Raw genomic sequence first — 18464 nt, forward strand, 5'->3', positions numbered from 1 at the left:
TATTTTTTAACGGTGTTATCAACACCATTTTTATAAGAAACCACTATCTAGTCACCGTTACGACGGCTGTCAACCGCATTAATGTTCACTACGGCCGTTAAAATACGGGCACCGCTGTCCTAGGAAACCCGAGATTTAGGCCACTAAAGCTCGGGTTTCCTAGGACAGCGGTGCCCGTATTTTAACGGCCGTAGTGAACGTTAATGCGGTTGACAGCCGTCGTAACGGTGACTAGAGAGTGGTTTCCTATAAAAATGGTGTTGATAACACCGTTAAAAAATAAAACCACTCTCTAGTCACCACTACGACGGCTGTCCACCGCATCACCGTTCACTACGGCCGTTAAGATACGGGCACCGCTGTCCTAGGAAACCCTAGCTTTAGGCGTCTTTTAATCTTATTTTAATTTGTAATTTATTATTCATTGTTCATTGTACGATTCTATAAATAAATCAATTACACTAGCTCTTAACTCCTGTGTTGAGTTGGAACGAATAAAGTAGGTATTAATTCAACATTTTTTAAATATTAAAATATTATTGTAATAGGTGAAACGTATAGTCCACCCCTGTGTATGCTGTGTTGTTTGGTCATTAGTAATAGTTACAAATCGATAGTAAGAGTTTTATTTTTTAAACGTGACCTTTTTTGTGTGAAAATGGAATACTTTTTCAAAAATTTTAGCATTGCTTTTGGTTTAAAATTATTACTAATGATCAAACAACCCGACCAAAGTGCCTGCAAATAGGCAAAGTTCTCTTAAAGGTTAATTTTACTATATCTATAAACATGTTTACAGAGAGTAGATGTACTTTTTAAATTCAGCAATTGATAGTAATAGATTCCGAAAATAGTGTTAAACTATTGATTTAGCAAATATGCCTATTACTAGATTATTACGAAGCGCCTTTGGACAGCGACGCGCGCCGCGTCTAGACGGCTCGTCCTTACCGCCATTCCGCCGCCCTCTGTCCTGGTCCTGTGTACCACAGCCGCCCACTGCCAGAAAGCGGGAAGACGCACGGGTCGTTGGGCGGGCCGTATTTGTTTTCATCTTCGTCTGGGAGGCGGTGCCAGACACTTAAACGCGAAAATTTTCAAAATATTTCAATCATTTCGTTACGAGCGAAAGTAACCATCGAGTTTTAAGTTTATACAAAGTGAGTAAAATTATAAATTATTGTCTCTGCTTTAAAAGTATAAACCGTAACAATAGCCTTCTGTCATTTTTGACAACTTTTAAACTAGTAAATTGTAATCGTTTGTCATAACCAGAATATTAATTATTTGGTGGGTAATTTGACGACTTGACAAGTGTTTAAATTTAATGCGCATTAAAAAATCAGATTTTTGTTTAAATTCACGCCTATTGTAAATAACTTTTTGTTTTATCTCTTTCTTTGTTTTAGTTACCAAAATGGAAAATGACATTAGCAAACCGTATAAACTTTGCGACTTGGAGAGAGAGAAACGTAAGGGTGTCGTTGCACAATCTTTGGAAGATTTAATGTCTAAGATTCCGGAAAAGTTAGAGTTTCTCGCGGATAGCACATCCATTACCATCGTCCTGGAATCGGATGGAACTGAAGTGGACGATGAAGAGTATTTCGCGACGTTGGAACCAGACACCAGTCTGATGGTACTTCGTGGGTCGGAGAGGTGGTGTCCGAACGTGCCGAAGTGCCACATCAGTCTGGACCAGACTGACGATGTCGGCATGGAAGACAAAGAACAAGTGGCGAGTTTGGTTGGCCGACTGCAGCACAACTTGTGCCACATCTCTCTGTTGGGAGGACAGGACTTAGAGCTGCTCTCCGATATGGACCCGGACAGCTTGGCTGATATTGTTTCTGAAAAAGATAACAAAATATTCCTCGAGCAACTAAAAGAAGCTTCGGGAAGGTATTTAAATATTATTATTATTTGCCCTTGCTCGTTTTTGCTGGCACAATTTTTTGTCAATTTTTTCACTTTTTCTCATTTTTTATTTGATTGGTTATAATTTAAATGACTTTGTGGCGTTTGTTTATTATTTTATTCATTTAAGTATGCACATAATATTGTACCTATACTAGGTGTTAAAATCGTTGATATGTTTTTTTAAACAAATAATATCAATTATGGTTCATTTCCATATTATGTAATGCTCTATAATCTAGTGGCAGAATATCAACTCCTTTGTTTTAATCTTTTTTATGTTTATTCTTATTACTTGTTTTCTTAATTTAAAGCATTAAGTAATGTACTTCTCAAAGTTGGTAGATCTGCAAACATATTTTTTTTATATACAACAGGCTAGAAAGCCCAATTACAGCACAGAACACCCAGGCTTGATAGAAATCACATTTAATTTGTGTTCTCACCGTTAAAATGAACCCAGAGCCTTCCGTGCGTGAGTCAAGAATCTTAGCCATTACACCGTGGATGCTGCCAAAAAAAAACTTTACGATAAATAGACATGATTTTAATACTTGTCCTTATTTTACATAGATATGACATTACAAATATTTTATTTCTTTACCCTAAATTGTGATAGGACATCTAATTTGTTTATGGTGCTTAACTCTTAAAAGACTGTGCTGAATAATCCCTTTGCAGCCGGTGGTGTAACACAATGTGACCACAAGCATAAGTCGAGATATTTTGAAATGTAAGCTAAAATACCAATTTATTTACAATGGTATGTGTTAAAAATGATCTTTATTCAAAGATGTTACATAAAAAATATAAAATTAAAGCATATTTATGCAAAATAAAGTTAGAAATTGTGTTCATTCCTTTTAAAATCCCGCCAGCGAGCGCTGCCGCCCGCGTCTGGTTGTCGACTGAATTCCGAATTACACTTACGACTGAATTTAGCGGAAATAGATCAACCGGGAGACTAGAAAGTATGCTAGGCTAATACAACTCTTATTTGAATGCAAAAAAGAATATCAAATTTTTATTGCAAATAAATACTAGATTTTATTAGAATAAATAAAAACGCTGTTAAAACATATTCTTAGAATAATATTGAAATAAAACCTAAAAAAATGGCAAAAAAAACTTGTAAGAAATAAAATAATAGTACGTAATACGTGATATAATCAAATCATAATAAAACATACACAAAAATGACAAGGTAAACACGTTTTGTAAAACTAGTTACGAACAAATTTTTTGAACACTTTAAATGAAATAACTTTGCACATCCTTGGGTACACTTTCACTTATTTGTTTGACCAATTAGCGCTTTCATCATCTAATGCACATCTTCAGACTGGCGAATATTATACAATGTAAGGATGATTTATAGAAATCAAAATATTATCTTAAGTGTGGAAATGAGTGGAAGTGTACCAAGTATTTTTGATTAATAACTTATATGTAAATGTATGTAAATATTACATCATTACAATGAAATTCCATCAAGAATTGTCAAAAAATAATTTAAATCAGATAAATTGTGAATAAATTGTAGAAACATTTCGGGAACACGGTGTGTTAAATACAGCGTCAGCTCAGTATACTACAAAAAACTTCACGCGACTGATGTGTTCTCTGTCCCACAAGTGGTATAATTCTGTATCGTGCTCTTTCGGTATTGTTTTCTCGGTCACTCAAGCTCCGCCCCTAACGAATAGTGTCCTTGTCGGTCTTCTGATATGCTATATTCTCGTGCTCTTTCTTATAAAATTTAATAAACCACTTATAATACTGGCATCTCTTTCGTTTGTTTTAATTTATTTTACAAAATGAAGAAATTGTTTTTTATAGAAAAAGCCCGTGCATTTTTTATAAAAATGTTTCCTTATTTTGGTGTAAAAAAGTCCATATAAGGATTACAAAAAATATGAGTTGGTTATTTAAAAAAATAAGAGAGTTATTAAATGTTTTTTACCCGAGGTAGACATCCGTTACCGCATAGCCACACATGAGTTAAAATAAAATATTTAGTATTGAGTTTCCCGCATTTTTATGCTGAATTATTTACTCAATCCACCCTTTATAATTATTAATTTATCTTGTAATTTTAAAAAAAAAAAAATTCCCATATGTGACTACACAACATCAATTTATTTGTTGCAAAAAATACCTTTAATACATTCATTCAAATATGATAAGAAATAAAAACGTACTTATCTACATGTTATTATGTAACTACAGATTTTGCAATATTTATGTTACTCAGAGACCTATAAAATTGTTTTTTTTAAATAAAAGAGGCCCCAGAGAAAAATTATATTAAGATAACCTTTTATGTAGAACCGTTTCACGACATCACAAAGTAGAGCAGTTCCTTTGGGAATTTAACAGCGTAATGTACCTCGTAAACGTCTGTTGTTCTGTCATATAAAGTATATTCTACCAAAATTTGCTTAAATTAGCTTAAAATAACAAAGTCACAGTTGTGCGTTTACATTTATATTTTTAAATCATGCAATAAAAAAACATATCTTCCTTCTCATATCCTATGAGATTTGTCTTTACATAAAAACAAGCTGTATTTTCAATTATTTTATTAATCCTGCATTTAAAAAATACTTTTCTTAATATGTGGAGGGCTAGTTTTAAAAAAATATATGTACATAATCTTATAATTTGTGATTTATAATGAAAAAAACTTCCAATGGGGCTGGTGTATCCCATAATCCACATAAAAGATTCCTGAATTTTATCTAACAAGTAGTATAGGATTGCAGAAATGTTAACATTTTTATTTGAAAGTATGGCTTTTTTGGTTTTCCTTTGTATAATATTATTGTCTTTATTTTTTAGAATACTTTTGGAGAAGCGGCAAGCACATGATGCAATGGAATTACTGAAATTATACCACCAGAGTGTGTCTAATGGGACTGATGAATTGTCGGCCAAACAAGAGAGAGTTTAGACTCCTAAACACTTTCATCAATCAACACAACAAAAACATTCCTCTACCCCGTGTGTTGTTTTCCCAAAAATAACGAACTAATCATATTTTCCCCCCTGTGGTTTATTGGATGTTACCATTATTTCCCTATTATTTCATTCATAAACATCAAATGACCCGCACTTTCAAGTTGATGAAAGTTTTAATTATTTAAAATGATCAAATGTCAAGGTTTTACGCGATGGTAGTCATTGTAATACTAATTAATATTTATGTACACAAATTTTAATCTTTAGAAACTCCATCACAAACCCTATCGTAATTATTATTGTGAGATGCTTTTAAGCTAAGTGTGATATTAAGTTATCCACTCACATTAAGCTTGTAATATGATCCTCACAGTGGTATTTTATGTTGTATTGTAACAAGTATGCCTGTTGTATTGTGTAATGTAAAAAAATCATGTACCCATATTTTTTTACATCAGTCTAGTCTAAATAAGAATATTACACTAAAAAATCTTTTGAAGATTTAAAACATAAAAGTGAAATCTTAAATAGGCATAGACAATCGGTTATTTTTGTATATGCCAATTTCTCAACTGCAAACATTAGTAAAATAGAAATATTATGCTTTTGATATAAATTTACAGTTGGCATTTCTGAACTTCTCAAATCATCCAGTAAGCCATAGAGAATGGAAATGAAGAAATTTTGTAATTGAAAGTGTTTATTAATTTTTCAAGACTGATAGTTGTTAAATGTTTCTGTTTTCGCATTAGTCTCTAGTAATCATTACAAATGACTCCCAATAATTAAAGAAAAATTGCTCAACCATAAATTAAAAATAGTGGTAAGAGCGTCATTTCTACTTATTCAGAAAATAGAAGTAAAGTAAATCTACAAGGGATAGAAAATGATTGTTTTACTCCTTTGATAAGCAGCGCAGAAATAAAAATATGCTAGTTTCTTAAAAAATAGATTATACAGATTTTTTAACACTGAGCGTAAATGGATGTGTACATAAATATGTACATACGTGTTCATAGATATGTACACATGCACATTAATATTTATTTAAAGATTTAATTTAGTAGTAATAATCAATAGATTTTTATTACACATTATATAACTAGTGACCCTCCCCCCTCCCCTGTTATCAAAATATGTAGTGAGTAAAATCCATCTTATAAGAATAAATGTACTTTGAATGGGTAATGAATACAGTATTTTAAGTGGAATCTAAACATAATTATCACTTCTCAACCAAAAAATCACCCATTATGTAACATTTTCTATGGTAACATTGTTTGGTAGGATTTTAAATACATAATCACAAATGTTTGACACCAAAATAATAAGAAATTCTTATGGTATATTTACATACATAATAAAAAAATATTGTAACATATTAACCCTATACGAATATCCCTAGTTATTAAACCCTTTATTACCATGTTATTAATATTACAATTATTTGTATGCACAGCTATATGATAGTAAAACCCCAAAACAATTTTGTCACAATTCCAACATTTTATGTAACACCGAATGGCTTTTAATAAAGAAAGGAATTGATCTCATGTGACTGTTTTAAATTAAATTATTTTTTATCTTAATCCACTAACAATAAAAGGTTTACAAAACCAGAGATAACCCCTTTTGTTTTCAAACTGAGATTTCTGTGAATTATAGTCTAGAGAATTTTTTTCTAGCAATTAACTGTAATATATAGTTTATAGAAACAAACATATTATGTAATATATATAAGAGCCTTTTTCTCTTATTCGTGACTTTACTAGAAATTATAAATACTGTCGATCTAATCTGCAATGTCTAGAAGTGGTACAATGTAAACAAAAATTGAAAATGAATCATCTTAAAACAGTAATGATTCATTTTATTCTAACTAGAATCTTAGGCTGCTTATCCACCTATGCTAATTATTAACTCTGATGACTGCGAAGCACTCAGCATAGATGAATAGGACTCATTTCAGTCCCGTGCCGGTTGCCGCAAAGTATAGTCAGATGCTACTGTTATTTTGTAGTGTATCTATGTATATTTCGTAGTGTATCTGGTATATATATCTACAAAAATGATTCAGTACATCTTTCTTTTCATTCAGCTAATCTAGGGCGTCCCATAAACATTTCCTCTCATGAACTTTATTGGTTCATCAACCACACGCCTGGCGTCAATATTATTACTACGAATCATTTCAACTGTAACTATTGAACAAGCTCAGTATACTCATTAGTAGTGGAGGGCAACGCTACATGCTCAGCGGGACAATGGCCACTTAGCGCTGTTACATGAGTTTTATTATAAAATGCTATATTGTTAGAATACATATTTGCCAGTCACCATGACAAGAAAGATAATTACAATAAGACAAATTTTATGAACCAAAGCAATCAACTGAGTACTTAGCAAATATTGCATAGCTAGATATTGTGCTTGCAATTAATAGTATTTTCGGCCCCGTGATGTAATTCATAAATATTTGGGTTATGCACTGTGGTGTCAGATTCGAATTCCGGCTAAATCTCAGTAATGATACCTATTTGTTAATGTTGAGATCCACAAAGTTTTCAAGGCCGAGACAGCCATTATCGACAAAAATAAGAGAGGAGTGATGTGTTGGTTTGTACATTTAGAAGAAATGAATACAAAAATAATGACTAAAGAGATTTATTAATTGCCCTGAGGGCTCTTACAACGGTTTAAATGTACGTAAAGTATATATAGCAACAGTTATGTAATATAATAATAGTACATAATAGTTTTAATTACATGTAAATTGTAAACAAAAAGAGTAGGCCTGGAGATTTCCAAAAACAATTTTCCCGTGGCCTTATGTCGTAGACTCACGGATCAAAAGTCTGAGGTTCGCATCCTGCTCTACTGCACCCTTATTCCCATTTTCTAATATTGAGTTATTTAAAACTCATTGAAAATGCCCCCCAAAAATAAAATATTTGGGTAAATCATAAGAATGCAAATGTTTTTTTTATATCAAAATAAAAATAAAACATAAATTTTTAGAGGAATAATTTATTTACCAAGCTTAAATTGAATAAGTATTAGGTACATAAAATAAAACAACTTAACAGCGCCGCTAGGACTAACACGATTTTTTAAAACAACATTTTTTATTGGAATGTGTTTTTTTTGCATATTTCCTAGTTCTGATACATACAAAAAATTTATTTGCCAGATAAGATAGATAGATTTATTTATTTATGACAAAATGCATTGTTTTACTTTACATATTACATTACGTATGAGGGGATATAATACACGGCTTTTCAGGGCCAGACCGCGAAACTTCAGAGGAACATTCCTCATAGTAAGCTTTAAAAAAAATCCCAATAATTTTTTTACAAAAAAGTCATTTAAAAAAAATATATATAAAATTTTTTGCTCTCAAAATGAAGTAAATCTTTTATTTCTCAGACTAGCATCCCTTCCGCAAACCCGCACCCCTACCCCTCTCTGACCAAAAAAAAAATGCCATAAAAACGTATTTGACCAATGAAGGGATATGCACCAGACGAGGACAAAGGAAGCGGCTGGGTAGGAGAGGGGTAGGGGTTTGTGAAGGGAGTGATTGTCCGAGTTTACTTTATTTACTACATTTTGAGATTACATTTTTTTTTTTCAAATGACGAAAAATTTTATTAGGATTTTTTTAAAAACTTACCATGAGGAATGTTCCTCTGAAGTTTCGCGGTCTGGCCCTGAAACACAAGTATATTATGACACTAATAAAAGTATGCTATAATTCATCTGACCCGGAGATTTATAGGATGCTAACCCGTTTCCTGAATATCACCATACAAACTTGTGGACTCCGGGTCAAACCCGGAGAGGTGGCAGCCCTAAAAGGAAGTAAAGAAGAATTGAGAAGAAAGAAAAAGTATATTAAAAAGAGTTGAAGAATTGGTCATTCGGCAGATAGGACAGCTGATTGAATTGGAGCAGGAGTAGTGTGGAGTAGGTCCAACAGCCCAGTTCTGTGCACGCAAGCCAGGAGAGAATGCCAAGTCTAGTGTTAACGTAAACAAATTGTAACATGTGTTGGGAGTCTGGTGATCCTTGGTTCTTCATGATGTGAATATTAATAATTGCAGAAAACTAAGTCCAAGAAAGACATGGCATAACCAAATACTTAAAGATGGACAGGTTAAAAGCTGGAATTATCAACATCTTTTGAAGGTGAGTTTCATATGTTAAGACAGAGTGATGTGGCATCCTATCCTCTCTGACTACACCTATGACAAAATGGTGTGATGGTTTGTTCATTTTTCTTAAACACCGAGTGTTTTGTATCATTTTTATTAAATCACCGCAGTAATCGCACCTCTCGCAGTGAGAAAACATTAAGGAACACATACAATGTCGATACTGCAAATAGCATAATCAGGATTTAATATAACATTGTGAAGATCCATAATTGTTTCCATTGAAGGCTTGTTGACGGTCCAAATACGATTGGTTAATCAATGCTTTATTGTAATACGTTAATCATTATATGAACAGTAAAATATTAACCAATACCAACATTCAAATGAAACATTATTTCATTCAAATTAAATATAAAAAACATCCCCTATATAGCAATAAATTCTTAAAATATGTAATACTACCTACAAAGAAATACAAAGATAGTTATTTAACACCTTTATTTGGTTGATAGTAAAATAAAAATGAGTTACATATTTTGTTTATATATTTGTAGAGCAAGCATTCAAAAGGATCCCATTCATAATAATTTATGTATTTTTTTGAGAAAAAAACAAACTATCTCATTCATACCCATAATATTTAAAGAATAAATTACAATACAGTACAAGAACTCTTTTCGCGGAACGGATTAACTTTTTGGCTGGTGAAACCAACAAGCAAGCAGTCTTCCTGCTCATGGTCGGTGATGAACTTGACTATGTCCGCCACAGCTTTAGAGACGGGAATACGCTGTATTGCAGCTTCCCGCCGTAGCTGTTCCGTTACAGCACGCTGCTGCTGCAACGTAGACACCATCATATCCATAACGGCGGTATCTGATAGGCCTATGTTGAAGGAAAATCAACAAAACTGCACAAGGAGAATTGGGTGGGGCGAGGAACTTGTGTCCTTCGCAGCTGATTATGCTGTAACAAAGGTAAACAGCACGTTAATACACGCAATAAGCGTAATTATAATATGAACTTTTTTAAAAGCAAATTTATAACTTACATGACAATAACTGGCCACAATTGCTTTCCAAATAATAGAACGGAAGGACGATGGAGGTAACAGCTAGGGTATGGCGGCCAGAAAAGTCAAATAACACAATTTAAATGGCTACTCTCCGAAATACCAACCTTCAAATGAAATGTCAAATTCTACCGTGACACTAGAATTTTTCTGAAACAAAAGTTTTCCTTTTATACTTCGAGGGAAATCAAAAATTATTTTTCTTGTTTGTTTTGTTATATTTTTTAACTTCTACATCGTCTTATGATATTCAATATTATATTAAGTAATCTTATCCGTAGTAAAATATTAAAACTAGTACCTGCACGTATTTTTATTTCTTTAGTTTTGTTAAACTGTTCGTCTAACATCACGGATACATAAATCTCGTGGGCCGGCGTTCGAATGTTCTTGAATCTCGAACACAACGTGGTTTATCTTTTATAAATTCGTACTTTATTAATTAACCTATTGGAATGGCTCTTCACGTACCAAAAGCGCCCGGAGTGGCCCAAATGTTAAAAGATGGAGCACGGGTAAGTATCTTTCAATAATTTTTACAATAGTTTTTATTCCCGAGGGCGTACTGAAGATGATTTTATAAATATTTTTTTAGATGTATTCCGGGTTGGAAGAGGCAGTTTACAGAAACATAACTGCTTGTAAACAATTTTCACAAAGTGTTCGTTCTGCATACGGTCCGAATGGAATGAATAAAATGATAATCAATCATATCGACAAGCAATTTGTCACAAGCGACGCTGGTACCATAATCCGAGAATTGGATGTAGAGCATCCCGCAGCCAAGCTTATTGTCCTCGCAAGTCAAATGCAAGATGCAGAAATCGGCGATGGCACTAATTTTGTGATTGTCCTCGCCGGAGCCTTACTGGAGGCTGCTGAAGATCTGTTAAGGTTAGGTATAACCACCTCTGAAATAGCAGATGGCTATGAACGCGCCCTAAACAAATGTTTAGAAATTTTGCCACAACTTGTTTGTTACGAAATCAAAGACTGCAAGGATTTGGAAGCAGTTAAAGTTGGATTGAAATCATCAATCATGTCAAAACAGTATGGGCAAGAAGATTTCCTTAGTGATTTAATTGCCAAAGCCTGTGTATCAATACTGCCAGAAAAGACAACATTTAATGTTGACAATGTACGAGTTTGCAAGGTAACTATATTATCTGTTACTGTACCACCACCACCAGTCTCAAATTTAACTTTCCTTCTTCTGTTTAATTTTCCAACGTACTGTTCAGGTTTCCTATATTATTATTTTTCTGCCTTTAAGAACACTAAGCAGGATAAAGACTTTATGACCTACCGAATGTAGTAAAAAACCCTCAAATCTTTTCAACTTCACCTGGTACTTAAATAATAATCATTATTGCACCTAACATTTTTGGTAAAATATAAATTTTTGTAGTGTGTCATTTTTTACAAGAACTCGCACTCGGGGGCGGCTCAAACCCTCGATTTTAAAATCAGAAACTTTACTGTATAGTTTTAGCTTAGTAAGAATGTAAATTTAAGCACAGAATTGTTAATCGTCCTTGATGATTTTTCTCAAAAATGGCAGTATATAAATCAGTCAAATATTTTATTATTATTAAAAAGCTTTTTTGGTAAAAAGTTAGCACAGAAATTTCAATACTGTTTTGAATACTTTTACCACATTCCTAACTAAAGCCAGCTGCACCTGTATGCATCAATTTTCGGTGCCTCTCTACATGAGTTGTTGCAGCCTACAAGTCTTGTATGGCATGGGCATGAAGTTCCGTATGCAGAAAAAGTTGAGATTCTTGTTGATGGAGATGACTTCATATTAATTATAATATTTCCAATTATGACTTCAGATTCTGGGTTCTGGTCTCCTTCAGTCGAGTGTTGTGCAAGGAATGGTGTTCAAGAGGCAAGTAGAAGGAGATGTATCCAGCCTTACCAACGCCAAGGTTGCCTTATTCTCCTGCCCGGTAGACATCAGCCAAACGGAGACGAAGGGAACAGTACTCATAAAAACTGCGGAAGAACTACTCAACTTCAGTCGAGGAGAAGAATCACTTCTGGAGAACCAGATTAAAGCTATTTCGGAAACTGGAGCCACAGTTATTGTTGCCGGTGCTAAGTTTGGAGATATGGCCATGCACTTCATCAACAGATATAAAATGATGGCCGTCCGTTTAAACTCCAAATTTGATTTGAGAAGATTAAGCAAAGCTGTCGGTGGTACAGTAAGTTTTCTTTTAAATTTTTCAATCAGACTTGGGGAAACCGGGGAGCTGTATTTTTATTGTTTTTACTCACCGGCTATTCTGTGTTTAAATACATTTAAGACCAAAAAGGGGAATATAATATAGGGCTAGAGCACCACACTCAGCGAAAATTCAGGTTGCAGATTTACCGCCGTCGCGGTAACAGCCACACTACATATATCAGTCGACTACCGAGCCTTATACGGTAGACTCGGGCTGTCCACCGAATGTGGTGCATCCCATGAGAAAACTCGCAATACAGTGTTTTTATTTATTTAATGCACAAAATACACAATTTTATCATAGAGCACAAGTATAATTTTTTATGTCCCGACAAATCCGCCTCGTAGTGTAGTAGTTGGCGTGATTACCTAACCTGCTTGAGATCCCGAGTTCGATTCCTGATAAAGTCAACGTGAAATATTGATTAGGTGGTTCTACACTGCAATATTCTATGTTCCTGAACTGACGCCTGGAGCCTAAGGCTGATCACCTTATCTTTATATGGTAGATGATCGGTATACGCTGCATTGAATGTACTAACGCAGTGCCCTATGCAGATTTTGTGTGGACAGGGGTATGAAGATATGATAACAATAATATTGTAATACTTGCGCAAAAAAATTAATGGGATCAATATGTACACGGTCTTTCAGGGCCAGACTGCGAAACTTCAGAGAAACATTCCTCGTGGTAAACTTTTTTGAAAAATCCCAAGAATTAAAAAAAAAAAACATTTTTTACTAAAAAATTATTAGTGCAATTTAAAAATGGAGTCAATATCTCGGGCTAGCATCTCCTCCACAAACCTCTACCTACCCTACCCAGCCGCTTCCCTATTCCGCGTCCGGTGGCGGTAATTGCTTCATTGGTCAAATGCGAAAATCATTTTCCAAAAAAAAAATGTGGAGGTTTTAAAATATTGGTCAAAAAAGTTATCCACGGAAGTTTCACGCATCTGGCCCTGTAAAACCATATATTTTAAAATAAATATGTACATATTTGAATGATTAACTCAACAGGTTCTTCCCCGACTGACTGCCCCTACAGCCCAGGAGTTGGGTTATTGTGACCACATCTCTGTTCAGGAGTTTGGGGAGACTACAACTGTAGTGTTCAGGCTCGAAGGTGCTAACTCCAGAATAGCTACTATTGTAGTTCGTGGTGCGACCGACAACTATATGGATGATATTGAGCGAGCCATTGATGATGGTGTCAACACATTCAAAGGAATTGCTAATGATGGAAGGTGAAGTTATTTTAATTAAAAGTCTCAATTGACACGTTCATTTCTTTAGTACTATTCCAAAAAATGTACTTTTAAAAAAATCGCACGATAGTTTTTTTAATTAATTGAGAAGTTACAATGTCATCTGTCTACCAGTTTCGTAGTTCATTCAAGTTAAATTCTATATATTGTATTTTTAGTATGTCCTAGGTAAGTTCCACCACCCCCTAAGGATTTTTTTTTAATAATATTTTATTTAGAATCTAGTACATGGCTACAAACATTTAGGTATCTCAAAATATTTTTCAACTAGTCCTATGAGTGTTTCTGTGTCAAGGCGGATGAGGAATAAAGTTCTGAGTGTTAATTAAAACCAGAACCAATGGCTTCTCTGGTAAAAATCCTGAAAAAGAAAAATGAGTGGAAATAAGCCGCCTCATAGTGAAGTGGTTGGTGCAATCGCCTACCATGCTTGAGGTCCTGGGGGGTTTGATTCCTGACAAGGTGGACCCGAAATACATGTCAACTTTAAAGGTGGTTCTACAATGCAATCTTTCATAGTTCCTGGTGATCACCTTACCTTCTATACAAAAAAAATATCAAGATACACTGCAATTGGAGTACCGATTCAGTGCCCCATGCACCACGGGATGTGGATAGAGAAATTACAATGATATATATAAATGTTCAAACATAGGCAAAATGTTGAATATTTGTTTGTAGTCATACCCCTCCCCTATCTGCACTTGAAGGCCTATAGGGCACTGCATTAGTACACCAAATGCAGGGTTTCACAATCATCTTTTATGTGAAGGCAAGGTAGCCTCACGCTGCAGGTATCAGTCGAATGACTGATATTTTGCCATGTAAACCCATTATAAGAGAAGTTCTCCCTCCGTCTCTGTTATAATGTCTATCAATTTAAAAAAAATATTTTTTAGGTTCTTAGCGGGGGCCGGAGCAGCGGAGCTAGAGTTGGCTCGCCACCTCACCAAGTACGCCGATACCCTCCCTGGTCTGGAGCAGTACGCAGTGCGCAGATTCGCCGCGGCGCTGGAGTCATTCCCCAAGGCCATCGCAGATAACTCGGGCTCTACGGCCACCAAGGTCCTGGCCAACCTACATGTTGCCCATCAGGTAATAACATACATCTTTCAGGTATTTTTTTATAAAATGATTCATAGTAAAATGATTCGTGTGTTTATGTCACCACGTGTTAGCAACAGCCATTAAATTATAGTGTTGCTATGTTGTAGCAACTACGGGCGATTATTATTGCAACCGTCAACAACTTTCCAGTTTCTGGGGTAGCCATGTTTTTGGTTAGTTTTCTGTGTTTATTATTATTATTACTTGTTATAGGCAGGCAGCCTTTGCAAATGTTTGGGGCACAAATTATAATTGTGCGTGGTTCAACTTTTAAATGTCAAAAATAAAAACGGTCATTCCTTCAAACAATGTTGTAGAATGACATTCAACATATGTTTTGATCACTAAATATATAATAATAAATAAAAAATTGGCTTAGTTTGATAGAATTAACAAATAAAACTATACATAATAAAACAATAAGAACAAATGGTAAAATAAATAAAAATCCCTGAACTTTCTCACTATACCAACTGCAAAATATATTTATCATACATATTAACAAAAACTTTTGCCTAGACTTCCACATTCCCTTCTCAGGGTGTTTTCCCTCTCTGTTGCAACACTAAATAACTTTTTTGTCCGCAGGAGGGTAAAAAGAACGCTGGTATCGACATTGAATCAGAATCTGATGCATTCTGTGACGCTAATGAGAAGAAAATTTATGATCTTTACTTGTCCAAGATGTGGGGCTTAAAGTACGGCACGGGAGCTGCTTGCACTATTCTCAAGATCGACCAAATCATCATGGCCAAGAGAGCCGGGGGACCTAAACCCAAGGCAGGGGGCAACAACAGCGATGATGAATCTTAAGTCCAGAGGACTGGATTTATTATTATCTAATCAATATTTATATTATATTCCTCGACTTTGGAGTGCTTCCTGATGTCGTATTTTAGCTTTATTTTATACAAACATTCACTAAATGTGAATGCCTTCAAGTATTTTAATTAACACGCTACCATCATCTAACCACACAAAAAAACAAGCGAGATTCCGACTTGTAATGGAAAATCGGAAACCATTCATCATCATCATCAAAATAAATAAAGTAACACACTGTTTTGAGTTTTATTTTTAAAATCATTGTTAATTAGCGTACATTTACACCTTTAAGTGTTTGGGAAACAATATTTCCCTTTCCGAGAACAGCGAGTGGAACTCCCTTGAAGCAAGCTTCCTTATTGTCATTTGTAAGAAGATCGGGTGCGCATGTTTCAAATATCTTTTTCTTTGGATTTAATTGAGCGTCGGGAATCCTTGTAAAGCCCTCACAGTGGACCAGATCTCCTGGAACAGCTCCTGCGGGTGGATTCAACACTTCTACTTTATCAGGAGATGAAGCACACATCACCATTCCTTCGGATGTAACTCCTCGCATCTGAAACAAAACATTTATAACATTGATGGTTTATCAATGTAAAAGAAAGTTAAAAATGTGTGATGCCAAATAAGGGGCGCAGGAAATAATGGAAGTAATTTTTCCACTCAATATCCCATATTTACGCATAAAAATTATAAAATACTCCCTAATATTTGGGTTTGTCCAAATGTTTGTAGACAAAAGACTTCATTTCCCCCTTAAGGAGTCATTAAGATCAGTCTGCCTCGTGTGGTCAGCGCATTTGCCTACCATGCAGAAGGTATTGGGTTTGATTTCTGACATGGTTGAAATGAAAATATCTATTTAAAAGGGTGTTTTTACACTAGAATATTTCTGGACTGGTACCTGAAGCGTAAGACTAATCATCTTACCTTAATATGACAAAAATAATCAAGATACACTGCAATCGGTGAACCAATGCAATGCCCTATGGACCATTAGATATAGAAAGGTAATGATGTTAATTAAAAATAAAATGCATATTTTATTTCTATTTTAAAAATTTTGTTTCGTGTAAATAACATATTAAACAATTTACCTTGACCGGTTTCAGGTTACATAGAACCATAACAAGTCGATTCTGCATTTCCTCTATCGGTATATGATTAACTAATCCAGATACAACAGTTCTAGGAGATGGTTCACCGCAATCAATTTTTTCTAAATACAAACTGTCTGCATCAGGATGTTTCTGAACTTCAACAATCTTCCCGATTCTCAAATCTAGTCTTCCAACATCAATAGGAGCTTCCATGGCAGGAGCAGTAATGGGTTTCTCGGGTTTAGGTTTTTTAACTTTAGCATCCTTGATAGGGAGATTAGTTTCCGTTACCTTTTGAGATTTACTTGGTTTACTCGTCGCTTCATTAGTAATATGTTTTGGTTGCTCTATTGAGTCTCTTTCTACGGGTAAGAGTATTTGTTTCACCCCATTTAATGTTTCCAGTCTCACTAATTCCTTTAATGCTTTATCAACTTGCTTTTGTAACACTGTGTTTTCTTCTTCTAAGGATTTAGCTCTTAATTTAATCTGCAATTGTTTAAGTTCTTCAAACTGTTTAAAAAGTTAGATTAGTATTAATGTTCTTGAAAAGGGTTAATTGATCATAAAATACGAAAATAGTATACCTCTTTTTTAACAATTTCAAGTAGTTTTTCTGCGTTAGCTGAGTTGGATTCCAATTTACTCATTGAAGCCGTAGGTGACATGATAATATTTTTATCGAATAAATTAGAAAAAGGGCTGGTAATTCGAGCGCTATGCAATTTGAAACAATATTTCAATTTCTGAGAATTTTTTGACCACATCTCCACATGTCAACTTATGAACTAAATCGTAACTTATTTTTTTCTCACCAATATTTGAAAATAGTCTTTATTGTCATTTATTTAAAGCATATTTTCCATTAAAATCTATAGTGCAATTTCCCGTTTTATTTATTTAGACATTTTAACCTCCATGTGCATCTTCTTCTTCTTTTGGTGCCTTGTCAGGTCCCCTTAACGTTGACAATTACATAGAATGAAAAATAAAAATAGTTGCAAAATGTGGTTCCTTATCTGATTAATTGTAAAAAAAAACATATGGGGACACGGCTAGCAAAACAAAATTATAATATGCGATAATTGCTAATATGAAGAATTTACGTTCAAGGAAGTATTTTTTTAATTCATTTTTAAAAATACGTTATTGACAGTTTTTTTACAGTGATTGAACGTTAACATATAGCTCACAATAATGAAAACCCTATTTTTATTAAATATAAGCTGAGAGTCCCAAAAAACCAAGCCTTTATTTTTGCTTGTACTAACACTGCCTAAAAGGAATGTCGCGTATGCCATTCAATTATTTTTTAAATCTCTGGCTTGAATCTAAAAAGGCTAATTTGAACATTCTCGCGGCCGCAGAAAACGCTTTTTTAACGCGTTTCATATAGCGTACTTATATTTTAATAATTCTATAAAACGTTCTCTTAGTCCAGAGAATATAAAATTTCACAGCGTAAATACACATTATACATTGATTTATTAAATTACTTAAGGAATAAATATAAAAAAAAATTATATATATAATTTTAACTTTGCTACACTATGGGAGGTATTTTTAATTTTTTCAACCCCCTTGAGAGTGGTAAATATTAGGATATTTTTTTTATGCTACGACCATAGAATAAATAGTATAATGACTAAACGTCAAATGATGTATAAAATTGTTTAAAAATAAATACGGTTTGGTCAATTCAACATCATTAAATGTTTTTTGGGTATGCTTAGAATCGAATTAATGTTTTACATGAAAAGTCGTATGTTTGATTTTACGTGTTCATATTTATTTGACGTTTAATCATCAGTGTGGCCA

The 18464-nt window shown here is 34.0% G+C and overlaps 4 protein-coding genes across 9 annotated transcripts; 2 read left to right on the top strand and 2 right to left on the bottom strand.

Annotated features, from left to right (window-relative positions):
* The first annotated feature begins 928 nt into the window (after positions 1-928).
* LOC148271668 (DNA fragmentation factor subunit alpha-like) lies at positions 929-6431 on the top strand. 2 transcript variants are annotated; one of them, XM_088241084.1, is made up of 3 exons: positions 929-1160; positions 1410-1902; positions 4759-6431. In XM_088241084.1, exons 2-3 carry the CDS (start codon positions 1418-1420, stop codon positions 4868-4870), a joined length of 597 nt encoding a protein of 198 aa, XP_088097210.1. In that variant the 5' UTR covers positions 929-1160; positions 1410-1417; the 3' UTR covers positions 4871-6431. The 2 variants fall into 2 exon arrangements, with proteins under 2 accessions (XP_088097210.1, XP_088097211.1); XM_088241085.1 differs by lacking the exon at positions 929-1160 and adding an exon at positions 1173-1290.
* A 3090-nt stretch (positions 6432-9521) lies between these two features.
* Positions 9522-10458, bottom strand: LOC148271669 (guanine nucleotide-binding protein subunit gamma-1-like). Of its 2 annotated transcripts, XR_015825045.1 has the most exons (3): positions 10412-10458; positions 10090-10260; positions 9522-10004 (listed from the first exon to the last, which is right to left on the bottom strand). XR_015825045.1 is itself a non-coding variant. In XM_088241087.1 (2 exons), exon 2 carries the CDS (start codon positions 9901-9903, stop codon positions 9691-9693), a length of 213 nt encoding a protein of 70 aa, XP_088097213.1. In that variant the 5' UTR covers positions 9904-10004; positions 10090-10229; the 3' UTR covers positions 9522-9690. The 2 variants fall into 2 exon arrangements, 1 of the variants encoding a protein (XP_088097213.1); XM_088241087.1 differs by lacking the exon at positions 10412-10458 and having other exon boundaries at positions 10090-10229.
* A 27-nt stretch (positions 10459-10485) lies between these two features.
* On the top strand, positions 10486-15781 carry LOC148271670 (T-complex protein 1 subunit theta-like). Its single transcript, XM_088241079.1, has 6 exons — positions 10486-10625; positions 10706-11263; positions 11949-12323; positions 13367-13593; positions 14514-14709; positions 15310-15781. The coding sequence occupies exons 1-6, from the start codon at positions 10566-10568 to the stop codon at positions 15532-15534; spliced, it is 1641 nt and encodes a 546-aa protein (XP_088097205.1). The 5' UTR covers positions 10486-10565; the 3' UTR covers positions 15535-15781.
* LOC148271671 (aminoacyl tRNA synthase complex-interacting multifunctional protein 1-like) lies at positions 15779-17629 on the bottom strand. Of its 4 annotated transcripts, none has more exons than XM_088241080.1 (3): positions 17234-17629; positions 16644-17159; positions 15779-16102 (listed from the first exon to the last, which is right to left on the bottom strand). In XM_088241080.1, exons 1-3 carry the CDS (start codon positions 17411-17413, stop codon positions 15815-15817), a joined length of 984 nt encoding a protein of 327 aa, XP_088097206.1. In that variant the 5' UTR covers positions 17414-17629; the 3' UTR covers positions 15779-15814. The 4 variants fall into 4 exon arrangements, with proteins under 4 accessions (XP_088097206.1, XP_088097207.1, XP_088097209.1 ...); XM_088241081.1 differs by having other exon boundaries at positions 16644-17135; positions 17234-17594; XM_088241083.1 differs by having other exon boundaries at positions 16938-17135; positions 17234-17541.
* Positions 17630-18464: the final 835 nt, after the last annotated feature.

Source organism: Micrasema longulum, unplaced genomic scaffold (assembly GCF_059751315.1).
Source record: "Micrasema longulum isolate JH-2025_06_02 unplaced genomic scaffold, ASM5975131v1 h1tg002740l, whole genome shotgun sequence".
Classification (NCBI taxonomy): Eukaryota; Metazoa; Arthropoda; class Insecta; order Trichoptera; family Brachycentridae; genus Micrasema; species Micrasema longulum.